The sequence below is a fragment of the Scomber japonicus genome, chromosome 7, assembly GCF_027409825.1.
Source record: "Scomber japonicus isolate fScoJap1 chromosome 7, fScoJap1.pri, whole genome shotgun sequence".
NCBI lineage: Eukaryota > Metazoa > Chordata > Actinopteri > Scombriformes > Scombridae > Scomber > Scomber japonicus.
The window spans coordinates 1314148-1330534 of NC_070584.1; the positions used below are offsets into that span (position 1 = coordinate 1314148).

The 16387-nt window shown below is 38.3% G+C and overlaps 2 protein-coding genes across 8 annotated transcripts in view; both read left to right on the top strand.

Annotated features, from left to right (window-relative positions):
- Positions 1-945: 945 nt before the first annotated feature.
- Positions 946-3051, top strand: LOC128362151 (KICSTOR complex protein SZT2-like). The gene is made up of 4 exons (XM_053322830.1): positions 946-1045; positions 1987-2112; positions 2631-2804; positions 2971-3051. The coding sequence occupies exons 1-4, from the start codon at positions 1022-1024 to the stop codon at positions 3031-3033; spliced, it is 387 nt and encodes a 128-aa protein (XP_053178805.1). The 5' UTR covers positions 946-1021; the 3' UTR covers positions 3034-3051.
- A 3178-nt stretch (positions 3052-6229) lies between these two features.
- The window catches only part of LOC128362148 (KICSTOR complex protein SZT2-like), a 114182-nt gene continuing 104024 nt past the window's right edge, over positions 6230-16387 (top strand). For all 7 annotated transcript variants that reach the window (XM_053322825.1, XM_053322820.1, XM_053322824.1 and 4 more), the window contains exons 1-11: positions 6230-6327; positions 7281-7387; positions 7494-7704; positions 10125-10295; positions 10387-10618; positions 10707-10836; positions 12090-12235; positions 13030-13182; positions 13349-13463; positions 14305-14510; positions 15444-15680. In XM_053322825.1, the coding sequence (XP_053178800.1) occupies positions 6243-6327; positions 7281-7387; positions 7494-7704; positions 10125-10295; positions 10387-10618; positions 10707-10836; positions 12090-12235; positions 13030-13182; positions 13349-13463; positions 14305-14510; positions 15444-15680 (1793 nt within the window). In that variant the 5' untranslated portion in view covers positions 6230-6242. The remainder of the gene's footprint in view (positions 6328-7280; positions 7388-7493; positions 7705-10124; positions 10296-10386; positions 10619-10706; positions 10837-12089; positions 12236-13029; positions 13183-13348; positions 13464-14304; positions 14511-15443; positions 15681-16387) is intronic.

Here is a 16387-nt window from a genome sequence, read left to right on the forward strand (position 1 = left end):
GGTGGGTGAGGTCGCAGATGTTACTCTCTCTCTCTGCACACACGGTTTCTGGTAGATGTCCTTGATGGTGGGTAATTGTGCCTGGTGCATTCAGTCCTTGGTCCTTTTCAACGTCTTCTAAAAGTAAAGGCATTGTTGGGCCTCTTTAATCAGGCAGGAGGTAGGCTAGTTAGGCTCCATGTATTATTAGTCTGTAATTTTGCGTGCGCAAGTAAGAACATTTCTACGCAGATATTAGTGAATATGGCTAATTGAAACTCAAGAACACCTGTCATCCTGATAATTCAAGAGACTAAGGACCGCTGCTTTAATGAATAAACATGTACTGGATGTATTTTAAAGTCGCAACCTGAAAAGTAATTTTCAGGTACTCTTTAATATTTCTTTATTGAACAGACTATAAGCAATGAGTCATCCAAGTTCACAAAAAACAAAACAAAACATAACAAACAAATCAAAACAAAAAAAAACATATATATAAAGTATCTATAAAGAAAACATAATATTTTTGATAGAAAGAAGGTTAAACAAACACAAATAAGTTAGTTAATAGGCCTAAATAAATAAATTGGCCTAAATCAATAAATAACAGATTATTATTTATTATTTATTTATAAAACAATTCTAAAAAACAAAATATCGATTACAGATATACTTTTCTTATTTTTTATACAATATAAAGACTCAAAATAATATTTTATATCAGTTAAGAAAACTCTCGCGCCACTTCATTGTATGTACGTGAAACGGGCGGGTTCTACCCGGAAGTTGTTGTAAACAAATATCGTGATTGGGTGTTATCTACGCCAGTCAAATGCGTTTTATTTTGAAGGCTCATACCGGAAGTAGTAAATGTAGTCACCGTACAGAAGCTAACAGTGCTCTACGATAAACATGAAGCTGCTCTGTACACTAGCTACATGATAAACAAGTATTAGGTCACAATTCTTTGCACTAACCGAACACAATATCGGTCGTCGGAGGGCTGCTAACATCCCGCAGGCCTTATGCTACTCACGGCATGGCAGAGAGACAGGACAATGAGGTAAACATGAGCTTTACTCTGTCACACTAATACAATTCATGTATGTGTTTGGAACAACAGTCACAAGTTGAGGAAGTCCCGTTGAAAGAGCTGCTGACACCTGTGGACCATAACAAGCCTTTACTGTTCACTGTCAGGCTCAGCTCAGGTCCAGCTCAGGTCCAGCTCAGCTCAGCTCAGGTCCAGCTGCTCTCAGGTTGGAGGGCTGTAGGTGTATTTGTGGCCTGTCAGCATGGTCAGTGATATGAAACACAGTCAATAATCCATGTAGACAGTGCACTACTTCAACACCAAACTATGTCAATGATTCAGTGGATTTTATTTTTTAATTAGATATATCAAAACAGCTGACCTGCCATAGAATTTTATGATAATACATAACTGTGACATTTATAAAAGTACCATTGTTGGGCTTTATAAAAGTACCATTGTTAGGAAGTCATATTCTTGGAGATGTAATAAGATTTAAACTGCCTTTAACTACAGTGTGTGTTATACTTATAGTTGTCTTATTAGACAGTGATGTAGGATATGGTAAATCTGCAGACTGCAGTACAGTGGGGGGCAAAGTAGCAGGGCAAGGGTGAAAGTGATCAAATAAAAAATAAAATACTATATACAGTAAACAATCTGTGTAAATAAATCTGCAATGTATCAATATGCAATATGCAGAAGTTCCTGACATTATATACATGTGTGCAGTGTTCCTGGGATCAGCCTCAGTCTTATTAATATCCTTTAAAACACTATATCTACAAATCAGTCATTTATTATTACTATTATTCCCAGTACTTTATTCACTATCAAGAAGAACCCGCCATTCTTTGTTGTGTCTGTGCTTGTAAGGTCTTTTACCAGCTGATAAATGATGCTGCTGTATCACAGTCAGGTTTTGCAGAACTCTTTATTCTACTTCCATGCGTTGTGTTTGTCATCCTGAGGTGGAGGAGGCTGACCAGATCTACCTTTTGATGAAGGAGGAGTATCGCATCTCCAGGAATGTGCGTCTGGCCTGGTTCCTTGGTAAACTTAACCAAGTCATCTGGCCCGCCTCTAAGCCTGAACTGGTGAGTTAACGCTTGTCTCTTCAGCATCAACAATTCTTTTTATACAGTTTATTCTTAAGTTTACCAAAGTAGAGCTACAATGATTCCTCTATTATTGGTCAATTCTTCAATTAATTGGCAACTAAATTCTCTGCTTCCAACTTCTCAAATGTGAATATCTTTTGAGTTGGTTAGCAAAACAAGACATTTGAGGTAATCACATTGGGCTTTGTGAAACATTGATCAACATCTTCTGGCATTTTATTGATCAAAAAACAAATCTATTAGTTGAAAAAAATAATTAACAGAGTAATCAATAATGAAAATAAATGATCTGAAAAAACCCCTGAAACCTTTCAAATTTGACATATGTGCTTCAACATGAATATAAGATCTGCATTCAAATAATATAAAGGTAAACAAATGTGACTTTTTAAAGCGTCTGTAAACTGTCTCATAGTCAGAGAAATCTCAGACTCTCATAAATATTTGAAATGATTTGTTACTGACTCCATGTTTGTCTCTTGTTTCATTTGCAGCTGAACTCAGAGAATGAATTAGACTTACTGAGCATCTTACCTAAAGGATGGCAGCCAGATTTCTCCCCCACTATGTACCCCTACATGTTGATGCCGTCCACCAGGGCCACCTTCCTGGCCCGGAGGTACCGCTTCATCATCGAGCTGGACCTCAGCCCCTCCACAGGGATTGTGGTAAGACTTTAAAGACTGTGTAAAGTGAATTCAGACATTTTCTTCTAAACACATTAAATAGGTCATAAATGTATTTCTGAAAAAGGTGTAAAAAGCATTTCAACCATTTAGATTTGAATTGTGGAGCTAGGCTTCACAAACTGTGTTTCAAGATTTCTGTGTTCAGGATTCAGTGGGCGGGTCTGAAAACGTGGCGGTGATTAGCATAAACCCGCCCCTGCTGCTGTAGAGGTATAAATACATTCAGCGCACACTACTACTACTACAGTCTACAGTTAGCCAGTTAGCTGAGTTAGCCGCCGAGTTAGCAGTCGAGGTAGCCGCAGAAACCTAGCAGCTGAGTTAGCAGCAGAAAGTTCTCAGACCGAGCATCCATGTTTCTGGTAGAGGTGGTGACTTTGATTGACAGGTGACACTTGGTAGGGGGCGGGGTTTCAGCTGACTCAGCGGGCACTCCCACAGTGTTTGGGAGCAGAGAAAGAGACTGATTTTTACACAACTTTGAAGCCTAATTTCATATATTTGGTGATTTTTTTAATCATTCAAATTTGGCAGGGTGGTTAACAACACACTTTTCTGTGGTATGTCAAACTCAGAACACATTTCTTCTTACTTTACACAGACTTTAAACACAGGTAATAGCTGTTGATAACTTAGCTTAACATTCATATTCTCTGTAGGTTGAACTGTAATCATCAGGTCAATATTTAATTAAACCTGTTTAATAAACATCAGCATCTTGGATTTGTCAAACATGCAAACTAGTTAACATGACATTAGCATTCACTACTGTGTTAGTGCAGTCTTGCTGAGCTGCTATGATGGCTGTAAACTCATTTCAAATATTAAACTTAATATCAAACTCAGTAATTAATTGGGGATGGAACCTTTTTTCAATCTAAGCCATTCATTAAAGCTATTATACAGAAGTACATAATTAGTAATGCATAACCCTGTGGGACTCTTGGTTAATACTGCTACAGCTTTTATGCATCCTAATTCAACAGTAACGTCCTCTGTGTGATGAAGCATGAGATGTTTTGGAAGTGAAGTTTGATTGTAATCCCCCCCCCCCCCCCAGGATGACAGCACAGGAGAGATGATCTTCGATGAAGTGTTTCACGCCTTGTCGAGGTGTTTGGCTGGTCTGGCTCAACCATTCAAAGTCCCTGGAACTGATCAACTTTTCCAACCCAAGATCTTCGTCACCATCCTGGCATATTCATCAATTATTGGCCTCAGTTCCCATCAGGTTAGGTTACATTTCATCCTGTCTTTTTTTTGTTGACCACTCTGATTGGTGTGGTCAGAAAGTTTACTCTGTTGCACCTGTAACCACACCCAGCAGTGATGTCACAGGGTCCTGGAGTACACTTTCAGGGATGTTATGTCACTATTTTATGTCTTTTTAAGAATTACACTTACTTAAATTTATTTCCCTCCTACCTTCCTTCCTTCTTTTGTTCGTCATTCCTTTGCGCCTACCTTCCGTCCTTCCTTCTTCCTTCCTTCCTTCCTTCTTTCCTTCCTTCCTTTCCTTCCTCCTTCCTCCCTTCCATCCTTTCTTCCGCCCTCCTTTCCTTCCTTGACTGGAGGACAACAGGAGGGTTAAATGAACCATTTAGCTTTATGTTAGCCATGCTTGTTTGTAAATGGTAGGCTAGGCCATTCTTCTTATGATTCTATTCTAAGCTATTGCAGATTTCTAATACTGACATATGTTGTATTTCTTGCCAAGTGTTGCATGTTGCTGCTGTAGATGTAGTTCACATCTTTCTAACAGGCTTTATTCTCTGTGCAGGTGTTGGTACAGGGCTGTCAGCTTGAAAGAACAGACCTTGATGAGTTCCTGCATCACATCTATCAGCAGCTCAGAGCAGTGGAGAGCAACATCGCAGAAGTCCTACATCAGCAGCACGAACAGGCAAGTACATATGATATTATCTTTATGACCTAATTAAAGCAAACTTTGGCACTTTGATTTCAAAAGTAATGTGAAACTTGCTCATCTGAATCATTTCTTATTAATATCAATATGATCAGTATCAGCCTGTCCATTATGTTAAAGAACAGAGCTGGCAGTGTTCTGGATTTTTCTTATTATCAACACATTTTATGAAAAGACTACACTAATAATGAACTGATCTACTAACAAGTATTCTGTATATGTATCAAAATGTGATGTCAATGAGCTCCATTGTTATACAAAAACTATTAAAAACACATTAATGAGCCAGAATGTTATACTGGCTGTTCCTTCATCACCATGAATACACACACACACACACTATTTAATTTCAATTCAATCCCACACACACTCCGTCCTGCTGCCAGAAATACTCAGTAGAAACCCAAATGTGGATTATTCCACCTCTGAAAATAGTCCCCAACATATACAACATTTCTTCCTGTTTGAGTAACTGTTGCTCAAAGTTACAGTGATCAGCTGTTTTAGGAAATTACTGAACCCTTTGAAAAAAAAGACCTTATCCTTTCACTTATCATAATGAATAGATAAATTATAAACCACTGCTGATGAGATGGGATGAGTCTAATGGATAAATCTTTTAATTGTGGGTTGAAAGAAATTAAATTTGAGCCCCCAGTAGGATGAAATGTCCTGTCATGTAGACTATGATGGGAGCTGACTACTTGATAACCCAAGAGGTACACCAAAGTGATCTAATGAATTCAGATTACCTTTCTAGTGAATGATGCTGCTTGTCTTTCATTCTAATGTCAGAAAGTATAAAAGCTCCAGTTTTAGAATTCAAAACAACTTTATTTGTTGCATTATGGAATTTTAATTACATTTATCTAAAGTGCTTTGTCTTTTCAAATACGTATATCTGAGGCCTGTTGCTTTTTTAACCATGTGCTGCACTACTGATCAAGCAAAAGCAATCACTGTTGTACTACAGGTTCAGGTAACAGGAAGCTCCAGGTTACACGTTTCTGAGTCCTGGAAAGACTCCAATTTATTCTACAGTACTTATTAATATTGACCACACATGCCAGGTTTTCAAGTCCATCTCATCAAAACAGAGGGAGGCACCACCTTGTGGCTCAATTCAGTATTACAACAGACCTAAATTATCATTTGAAACATTAGTTGGGGTCTCCTTCACTGATGTTTCAAATCATTGAGATTTAGAGGACACTTCTGATTAAACCATATTTGTGGCAAAGATACTTCAAGACTGCCTGCTCTTTGTGAACCTTATAAATACATGAAGTTGTGCCAGAACCTCTACTTGTCATGTATCAGCAGGCATAAAGGAGTGTAACATCACATTTTGTAGTGTGTTAGTGTTAAGTATTGCTGTAAATGTTTTTGTTTTTTTTGTCCTCCACCTTTAGTCGGTGGAGCCGGTCCAAAGCTCAGGTCTCCATAATACCAACCTGGACGAGCAGCCCCCCAGGAAGCAGGGAGTATCCATGGTGTCAGCTGATATGGGACTGGTCAGCATGGTACGACAGGGCATCTTGGCTCTTCAGTTGCTGCCACCAAACTCCAGTGCTGGTAAGTGTGTCTTTAGTAATGAGATGTCATTTAGCTTGTTGACCGAGGTTAGGAGTTCTTCATAGTGCTACTTCCACCTTCCAACTACATCCCTGATATCTTCACTGTCTGATTTCTTCCTCATGACAACCTCACTGGTTTTGTCCACCAACAGGGTTTTAAAACTACAGAGCATCTTCTGGCTATAGCTATTTGCTGCTACTTTTATATGAAAGTGTTTGAAAAGCTTTCATTATGACTTCAACCTCTCTCAGATGACTTTTAGCCATACTCTACTAGGCAATCCTAGCAAACCTTCATTACGGTTTTGGGTCTACCAGGTATGTCTGGCAGCTTCACCTGCCACCTGATCTATCAATCCAAACAGTATAGCTCAGCCCCTTTATTCACCCCTATGTAGAGCATATGTCTTTAGCTCTGCCATGTGTAACAGCTACAACACCTGTACCATTGGACATGTTTGGAACACATTGTATGTAATGGGATATAGATGATATATTCAAGATGTACTTAAAGAACGGTGGAATTTTTCAACCTGGACACTATTTCCCCATATTTTTGTGTCATTGTGATAAATGGGGACAACAATTTTGGAAATCAGTCCAGTATTGAGCTAGAGTGCTTCTGCCGGCAGCCACAAAACAGGCTGCAATGTACTTTAACTAAAAAGGTTTTGGTCACTGACAGGCACAGATTGGTATTATAAGTGTCTGACAGCATTTCGGAAAGGACCATACAGAAAAATAAAACAAATGTCTTTACCTTTTATTTGATCCAGTCTGTTTGTTACTGTGTCTAACCAAATATTGCTCAAGGAGAAGTATCGCAATAGTTGAGTTGTCGTTGAAATCAGCTAAATATTCAGCCATGACATTTGAAAAGCTACACTCCTCCTAACACACCTCTCTCCACCTCTGTCATAGACTTATTATTTGAACTCCTGTCTGTTCCAGGTATTATTATAATCACAGATGGAGTGACGAGTGTTCCTGATGTAGCAGTGTGTGAAACCTTGCTGAACCAGCTCAGGAGTGGAACCATTGCCTGCTCCTTTGTGCAGGTATGAATGTGCATGTCAAAGATCTATCATGATGGAAGGAATCTGGGACAAAACTCCTTTAATCTTGATCCAAAATGGCTCTGGCATCTTGTCTGTCTCTCACCAGGTGGGTGGAGCTTACTCCTATGACTGCAGCTTTGGTTACATCCCCAACGTGGAGCTCATGAAGTTCATCTCACTAGCCACCTTTGGCTCATATCTGCCCAGCTGTCCTGAACTGGACTTGGACAGCCAAGAGATGAATGCCTACCACAAGGCCTTCTTAACCTACTCCTTCCTCAAGACCCCCGAGTCCATGAACTCAGAGTACTTCTGTGGTGAGGCAACAATACATTCTAACAGACATAAAAACCCTTGATTTAAACCTGGCCCCTCCAAAAAATACATAAAGAGGTTAATAGAAGCTGTGTTTACAGTGTGGTCTCTTGTCATTGTAAAGCTAGTTTGAAAATAGAACTGTGACATTTGAAATGACTTTGATGTTTAGTTTGGTCTGTAATATTTACACCAACAGAGTAGGCAGGCTGTGTTATTTCCAAAAAAGAACACAGCAGGAAACAATACAACCCAGTTTTAATTTAAGAACATTACATTTCATTTGTAATTTTCAGCATAACTTATCATTTATGATCACTCCTGATTTCAGACATTTTCATTTTTAACATTTTATCGCAAGTTTGCTTTGTGAATTTGTTGTGAGATTCCTAAAGATAATGAGTTGGGTCTGTCCTAAATTGAGTGATAGTCCAAAAATAAATGTTAGTTCATGTAAATAAAATCCATGTTTGGAAACCATACAAATATTATTTATTTGCAAAGTAAACAATGATGTGTTTTTACTAATATTTTATAATTTATTTATTTAGTTATTTAGTTATTTAATGAATATACTGGAACTTATTCTACAGATACCAGTTACCTTCCTACCTATTAATGATTATTAATTACCATCATTTTATATTGAATGAATCATTTGTCAAATATGACTTGCATACATCAGCTGAAGGGGAAAAAAGGAAGCTTTGTTTAGTAAACCACAGTCGTATGATTTGACTTTTGAACCTTTTTTATCCTTTTTTGAGTTTATTTTTAACACTCTCTGCCAATGTTCCCTCTAATTTTCAAAACTCCTGAGCAGGCATTCAACACCCCTGATGACCTGCTTGAGCCACTGTGGGCAACATCTCAAGCATACACACTATGTCTACATGGCGGTGCTATGACCTCACCTCTCCAACTCCAAATATCATTACAACTGACTATTACTATAATGATTAATAATCAGATTATTTTGACAACATGACCTACTGCATATCTAGATCAGTTACAGTTAATGATAACAAAAAACAGTATTGTTTTGGCAAAATAGATTTTGCATTTATTGTCATATGAACAATTATGTCAAAATACCTAACATCAACTCTTAGCACAGAAGCATATGATCAATAATAATAATTCTCAAGCAAAAGCTTAAATTGTTATTCTATAGACCAGTGTGTGTGTGTGTGTGTGTGTGTGTGTGTGTGTGTGTGTGTGTGTGTGTGTGTGTGTGTGTGTGTGTGTGTGTGTGTGTGTGTGTGTGTGTGTGTGTGTGTGTGTGTGTGTGTGTGTGTGTGTGTGTGTGTGTGCTTGCAGAATTGTAATGAACTGTAACTGTAATGTTTTGCCAATGGGCTCCAAGCAATGAAAGAGAGGATGGAAATATTGTCCGATGTCCATAGAGTTGTACTGTGTACAGGCGTGCTGTGCGCCGGTAAAACACAACACAGCTGATCAATTAACACAACACACTATGATTAAAAAGTGCAAGCTTGTTCTTCTGAGTCATGCCTGTGTAGTATGCAGAGGAGGCAAAAGTACTACAGATACTTGTGTAAAAAGAATGTAGTAAAAGCAGACGTACTGATTCAACTCTTTACTCCAGTAAAAGTAAGATCGATCACTTCGAGTTCAAGTGATCATTCACGCTCACAGGAACAGACTTAGTTTAACTGAATGACTTAGAAGTCGCCAAATGACTTGCTTTAACGAATTTCCTTAGTTTATATAATGCAGATTTGTAAAATATTACTTTTATGAGGGTCACAGTCACAGACTGTAGAAACTTAGCATTTGATAATTGTGGTAGCAGCGGTGCAGCAGATGTAATGAAGTCCACGCAGCACGCTGTATGCAAACTAATATTAACCCTATAGGCTATTCATTATAATGTCCATGGACATAAATTTAGTTATTTTGCCTTAATAATGATAAAATAATACACAAAAAATGGTCGGATTGGGAACCCATATATGAATAATGTCTCCTTGTTGCATTTAGTGTTACTTGAAATGACCAGGGCTCAGCTAATGTTGCCTTTTAAAAATCGTTGATTTCCCGGGGTTCCCGGGATTTAAAATGTCTTATTTTCCGGAAAAATATGAATCCCTAGTGCGCATGTTTCACAATTCGAAGCGCATATTAGGGAGAAAAGAACAGTGAAACTGGTCGGGGATATTTGAGTGTGGAACTTTTTTGTCTTCTGCGCAACGAGGTCGGGAGCAGTGTGCAGTAAAACACCTTAGAGGGAACAGTGCTCTTTGCCATCATAATTAGTCTCGGTGTGGACATCAGTGACATCATTTTCCTCAATGCAAATACCATACAGCATAAATGTCTTGGTATTAATGATGATGAGTATGAAGATGGTGAAAATGAAATACATTTGCATTCATACTTGGTACTTCCTGTTTTGTAGTTTCCCAGCACAAGCTGTTCAATGAGCACCTGGTGTCAGCCAGTGGTAACCCAGCCCTGGTCATGAGGAGGAAGAAACACACAGAGAAGGAAGTCCACGCTCATTTAATCAGCGTGGTGTCTGTACGACTGAGAGAGGGCTACACCATCAGAGAGATCAGCCTCACCAAAGGTAAACCTCCACCTATGTCCAATTTATGCAGCATTGGGCCTTTATTCTTGTTAAGAATGAAGCATCTGGTGTCCTATCGTCTGCTCTCCAGGTGGGACTCAGCTGGAGGTGAAGCTGGTGTTGCTATGGAAACACAACATGCATATCGAGTACCTTGCAGCAGCTTCCTGGCCGCTGGACCTGGCCAAACGAACCACCAGGGTGGAGGTGACCATGGAGGGAAGCTACGACATCCTGCACGACATCAGCTGCACCCAGAGGAAACCCATCACCAGCCCGTACCGCACCTCCGTCATCCGCCGCTTCTGGAACACACTACAGAGGTACTACACCGTCTGCTACACTTCATCATCATGACGTATCTGTGAGCCAATGTCTGAGGTGTTTGTGTTCCTTTTAACCCTGTTCCAGTATCAACCAGACTGATCAGATGTTGGTGCACCTCCAGTCGTTCAATTCAATTCCTGAGAACTACATGATTCCTGAGAGCACCAAAAATGGAGTTCCTCTGTTCTACATCCCTCCTGGCTCTACTACACCGGTACTGTCTCCACTTCTACCTGCTTTATTGCTTACAATATTCAGACTTTTTTTTAAACATAGCATCCCAACTGAAGCAGATTTTTCTGCTGTTATTTTTCCATAAATTAAGAATGTGAAGCTTTTCCTGCCTCCAGACAGCATTGTTCAGCCAGTGTGATGCCCTCAAGTCCCTCACAGTCAACCTTTAGTGTAATAATGCTTTTTGTCATTTGAATTTTAAACTACAGGAAATATCCACCTGTTCACTCTTTTCTTTTAGAAAAAATAAGATGATGATGCCCACACACATAAAGTACCAGTTATGCTACTGTATGTAATAATGATAATATAAATAATTTATTTACTTAGCTGATTTAATACAAAGATTGTAGCTCAAAATATTTTACATACAAATTACCAAGTCAAATAAAAGATCAATAATGTCACACTTCATTCAATTTGAAACACACAAAAGCTATAATGTATGCTTTTGCTTTACTTGAAAGCATAAGATTAGTATTTTATGATGGCATTTGTAATTATTTTTAACATAAAGTAAAAGTTAAAAGTGGAAATAAATGTTTCAGTTTTAAACCAGAATATTTTCTTATGGGGAAATAAGGATTATGATTCTCTTTATAAGTAATGTTTATTACACTTAACAGTCATCAACAAAAAACAATATTTAGATTTTTGCAATCTTCTCAGACACTAAAGACATTTTCTGTTCAGTTAGGCCTCATCATTTACTAAAAGTTCTACACCATTTCAGATGTAGTATTAGAGCCAAACTGCCTTCTTCTAGAGTTATACTGTGGTGTTTTCATGCATAAAGTTATATCTGGCCCTCTTTTATGAAGCTGTTGATGAAAAATCATACACAGAAATAAGCATAAAACCTTTAAAACAACATATTTATGCAACTAAAATCATCCCGAAGTCAAGTGACATGCAAGAAACTCAATGATCCACTGCAAAACTAATCCAAGGGAGCGGAAGAAAGTTTGCCAACTTCAAGACATGAATTTAGCAGTCTTAAAAGTAGCATTAAAAGCTTACTAAAAAAACTACTGTCAAGCAAATGTGTGATCTATGATCAACTTAGTGGACTTTACTGGAGGCTCCTCTCTAAAATCAAGAGTGTAATTCTATGAAGACGCTAGACAGCTACTGTAACCATACACATGAAACAGCAGACCAGAAGGGAAAGGTTTGATATGAACGTTAATAACAGAAATAAAGATGTAATGAGATAACTCTTTCTCTCTGCAGGTTCTGTCCTTGCAGCACAGCGGATCCAAAGACTCTTCTCAGTCCCAGTTCGCCTCCTACTGGAAGCCCATCCTCTCAATGGACGCCAACTTCTGGCAGAGATGGCTGCACATGCACCGCATCGCCATCATCCTGGAGCATGACATGTGAGACATCTGTGGCTGTATTTTCATTTTCAGCTTTAGATTTGATTGGATACATTACAGTTAATAGTAATTATATGTAAATGTTAAAGATTGTGTAAAGTGAATTTTCTTCTAAACACATTAAATAGGTCATAAATGTATTTCTAAAAAAGGTGTAAAAAGCATTTCAACCATTTAGATTTGAATTGTGGAGCTAGTCTTCGTTTCAAGATTTCTGTGTTCAGGATTTAGTGGGCGGGTCTGAAAATCATAAACCCGCCCCTGCTGCTGTAGAGGTATAAATACATTCAGCACACACTACTACTACTACAGTCTACAGTTAGCCGCCGAGCTAACAGCTGAGTTAGCCGCAGAAAGCTCTCAGACGTAGCGTCCATGTTTCGGGTAGAGGTGGTGACTTTGATTGACAGGTGACACTTGGTAGGGGGCGGGGTTTCAGTGAACTCGGCGGGCACTCCCACAGTGTTTGGGAGCAGAGAAAGAGACTGATTTTTACACAACTTTGAAGCCTAATTTCATATATTTGGCGATTATTTTAATCATTCAAATTTGGCAGGGTGGTTAACAACACACTTTTCTGTGGTATGTCAAACTCAGAACACATATTTATTCTTACTTTACACAGACTTTAAATATCTTCTGTCATACAAAGCTTGCCCCTTGTAGAAGCTTCACTGACAGCTCATCAGCTAGACTAGAAACTAGCTACAGTACTAGAAATGAATTAACCTTTTAAAAATCTATCTGTGTGTTTGGTTCATTCTTTCATTAAATGTTTGATTTGATCTCCACAGGCCTGTGCCAAAACATCTGCACACAGCTGGAAACAATGGACGCTACAGCACCATCCAGTGTCGCATCTCACACTCTGCTCTCACATCTCTGCTGAGGGACTGGAGCAGCTTCGTGCTAGTGGAGGGTTACTCCTATGTAAAACTCATATACAGGTGAGACTGTTTACTGTGTTCAACAGAAGAAGCAACTCTGCAGGGTGAAACAAATCCAAACCAGCACTTTTCTCTTTTTTAAATTTATCTCTCTGTTAATATGTGTTTTTTTTTCTTAATTTCTGAGCTTTACAGTGAGATTTCACGTAGAGTTTTGTCTCCACAGTTCTTCTGACCAGCCACCCACATCCTTCTACCTGGTCCGTCTCATCTCAAAGACGCCCTGCATGGTGCTGCGTCTGGGTTTCCCCATTGGAACACCAGCCCATGTTAGAAACAAGGTACAAGAGTCACACACAGTGTACAGGGTGGATATAAAACCATCTGAGCAGCTGATCTGCCTCTGTGTGAAGAAGAAGAAGAAGGTTAAAACAAGAAAAAGAAGTCAGTCTCTAGGTGTAGACTGCTTCCTTCTTGTGGACCATGTAGTGTGCTGATGATGAAAACAGAGACAATAACCTGAAAACACATTATTAAATATAATAACACCAGGTTTATTTGATTGTAATGTTTCTTAAAAACAATAATAATGGAAATACTGATTTCATAAATGTTTGGATATTCAAAAATGACCCAAGTGTAAACAGTAATTCATTTATTTTAATTATTTATTGAAGGGGAACAGTGCTCAATAAGTTTATTGCACCAGATATAGAAACAGTTCATTCTCATTTGTTATTTAATTGAATTTGTTTTAATTAAACTTTAAATTCTGTTTCATTTTATTTTAATAATTTGAAAAAATGTGTTTTCATAATAATAATAATAATAATAATAATAATAGTAATAGTAATAATAACAACGATGACAACAACAATAATAATAATGATAACTTTATTTGTATAGCACTTTTCATACAAAGTGCTTTACAACAAAATAAATTGTAAATAAAGTGCTTCACATTAAAAGGAACACAAAGCAATGTTAAAAAAGAACAAAACAAAATAAACATTAATGTAATATAAGATATATATATACACACATATGCTTTATGTTAAACATAATAATCATACAATCATAGTAACAAGCCATTATAATTGTGTCTATGACCTGCTTGTCCAGTGTTTCCATGTTGGAGCAGAACAGATAATGAACTGTTGTGATATTTTTGCTTTTCTTCAGATTGTGGATGAGCTAAGAGAACAGATCCTCAAACTTCGCTTCCCTCACCGCGTTCAAAACAAAGAGGCCACCCCCAAGACCAAGAGGAAGGTTGTTGGACATCCATCACCATCCAAATCTCCCTCCATCCCTGCTCCCAAACCTGCTCTGTCTGACAGACCCTGTGTGGTGGTGCTCAACAAGCCTCTGGAGAAGCTGCTCATAAGGTCAGTGCATGTGTAACTGCATACCAAACACTTCACAAACACTTACCATCCAGTTCCTGGGTTTCCTGAGCAGGAAAAATACACATTTGTAGCGTTTATACAAATGAGCTGCTGCTCTTCACACCCCACTCCACAGCTGGGTGTTGCTTTCCAGCTGTGATATAGTGTGAGATTATATGATCACAGTAGGAGAGACAGAGGAAGCATTTACACTCATACTGGAACAACAACAGAGCTGCAGCAGAGTCACTAATATTAGTATTTCAGTAACACGAAGAGTATCTGTCGACCAGAAGGATCACTACAACAGTTTAAGCAAGTTAGCTGCTAGGTGCTAATCAAAGTTCCATAATGATGCTAAGTAAAGGAAGTCCTGCTGTCACATGTGTATCATAACCTTTATGACATGTCTATCAGTATGGTTACATAATGTTACATCTGCCACATTTGAGCATCAACACTAGTCCATAATTAACATTAAAATGAGGCCCAACCTTGAGACTAAAATATCCATTCATGTATAACTTTGAATGTGATGAAGGCAGAGTCTATAATGAGTTAAATGAAGCCGAACTAATGATATTGTTCACTTATCACTGAATGACTTTTTTAATTACCTCAAATCAGACCCTGTTCTTGTACCTCAAGATATAATGTACTTTTAAAATGAATGATTGTTTTACCACCATATATAAATGAATGAGTATGGAAGAAAAACAAATGAATAATAGGATATTATATGATTAATTTTCTGTAGTCCTTTGGATTAAAATAACATTTTATGTATGGGTAATGTGGGTTTAATCCCAGGAAGTCATCATTTAAAGATCATGGGAAATCTTCCAGTTCTAGCTTGATGAATCCAGCAGTGGTATGTAAGCAGAGCTGTATCCTTTTGTGTAACTAAAACAATGTGAATGAAACACACTGCAGGTATGAGAAGCTGCCGCTGGACTTCAGGACTCCCTTCATCTTCAACATGGAGAACTTTCCGCAGCCTTCCAACAGCGCGGTGCCCCTCAGCATGGCAGCCAATCGCACCGCCTCATCCACCCTGGCCTCCCTGTCCCGTTACTTCCTGCACCAGCGCTGGGTGTGGGCCGTGCAGAGCAGCCAAGGCCCTGCTGTGGCCATGCAGGCTGTGGCTCACATCCTGTCCATGCTGTCTGAGTGAGTTCACACTTTATCTCATGTACATATTCACTATTATTATTATTCATTAAACAAAAACTATTCATCTACACAAATCATTAGAAGAACTATTTTTGCTGTGGATAAATACTGGATCCATTCATTCTAATGAATCACTGATTTTTGAAATAATATGGATATGGTGATGATCTCATTTTTGATATATAATTTTTATGATAACTAAAATAATCATTTAAATCATTTAAAAATGTTTAAATAGTCGTCAGGGCCTTTATTTGGAAACTAACTTGCATTACATCTTAATTTTCTTTGCACTTTATCCACAGCACACATATCATCAGTCTAACACAGTCTCTGTTTTTAACACAAGGACGGCTTAGCCTGCCTTCACCAATTCACCTTCCTACAGATTTTCATCTACATGGCTGTAATACAAAACCTTGATCTTTATCTTTGAAAGGGCATGATCGCTCATTTCCTGTAAGACTTTCAGTGTAAAACATCTGCAGGAAGTGTTGATCTTCATTGATTTAACAGCACACTAGATAAATGGCAAAGTAGAAGGTATTGGGAATGTAATCACTGAAAAAAAGTGGCAAGCACTATATAACCATGTCGTTGTATTGTTGGCATCAGTCCTGTGGAAGTGTATTGTACAAATAATTCAAGGACAGAGGAAAGAGGGAATGGAGGAAGGTAGGGGGGAGGAAAGAAAGAAGGGAGGA

What these genes read in the sequence shown, in the direction of transcription:
- LOC128362151 (XM_053322830.1), top strand. Translation starts at nt 1,022, where the DNA reads ATGGCAGAGAGACAGGACAATGAG. An exon ending in CCGCCTCTAAGCCTGAACTG is followed by an intron (nt 2,113 to 2,630) that starts GTGAGTTAACGC and finishes TTTCATTTGCAG; the next exon opens with CTGAACTCAGAGAATGAATT. An exon ending in GCCCCTCCACAGGGATTGTG is followed by an intron (nt 2,805 to 2,970) that starts GTAAGACTTTAA and finishes TTCTGTGTTCAG; the next exon opens with GATTCAGTGGGCGGGTCTGA.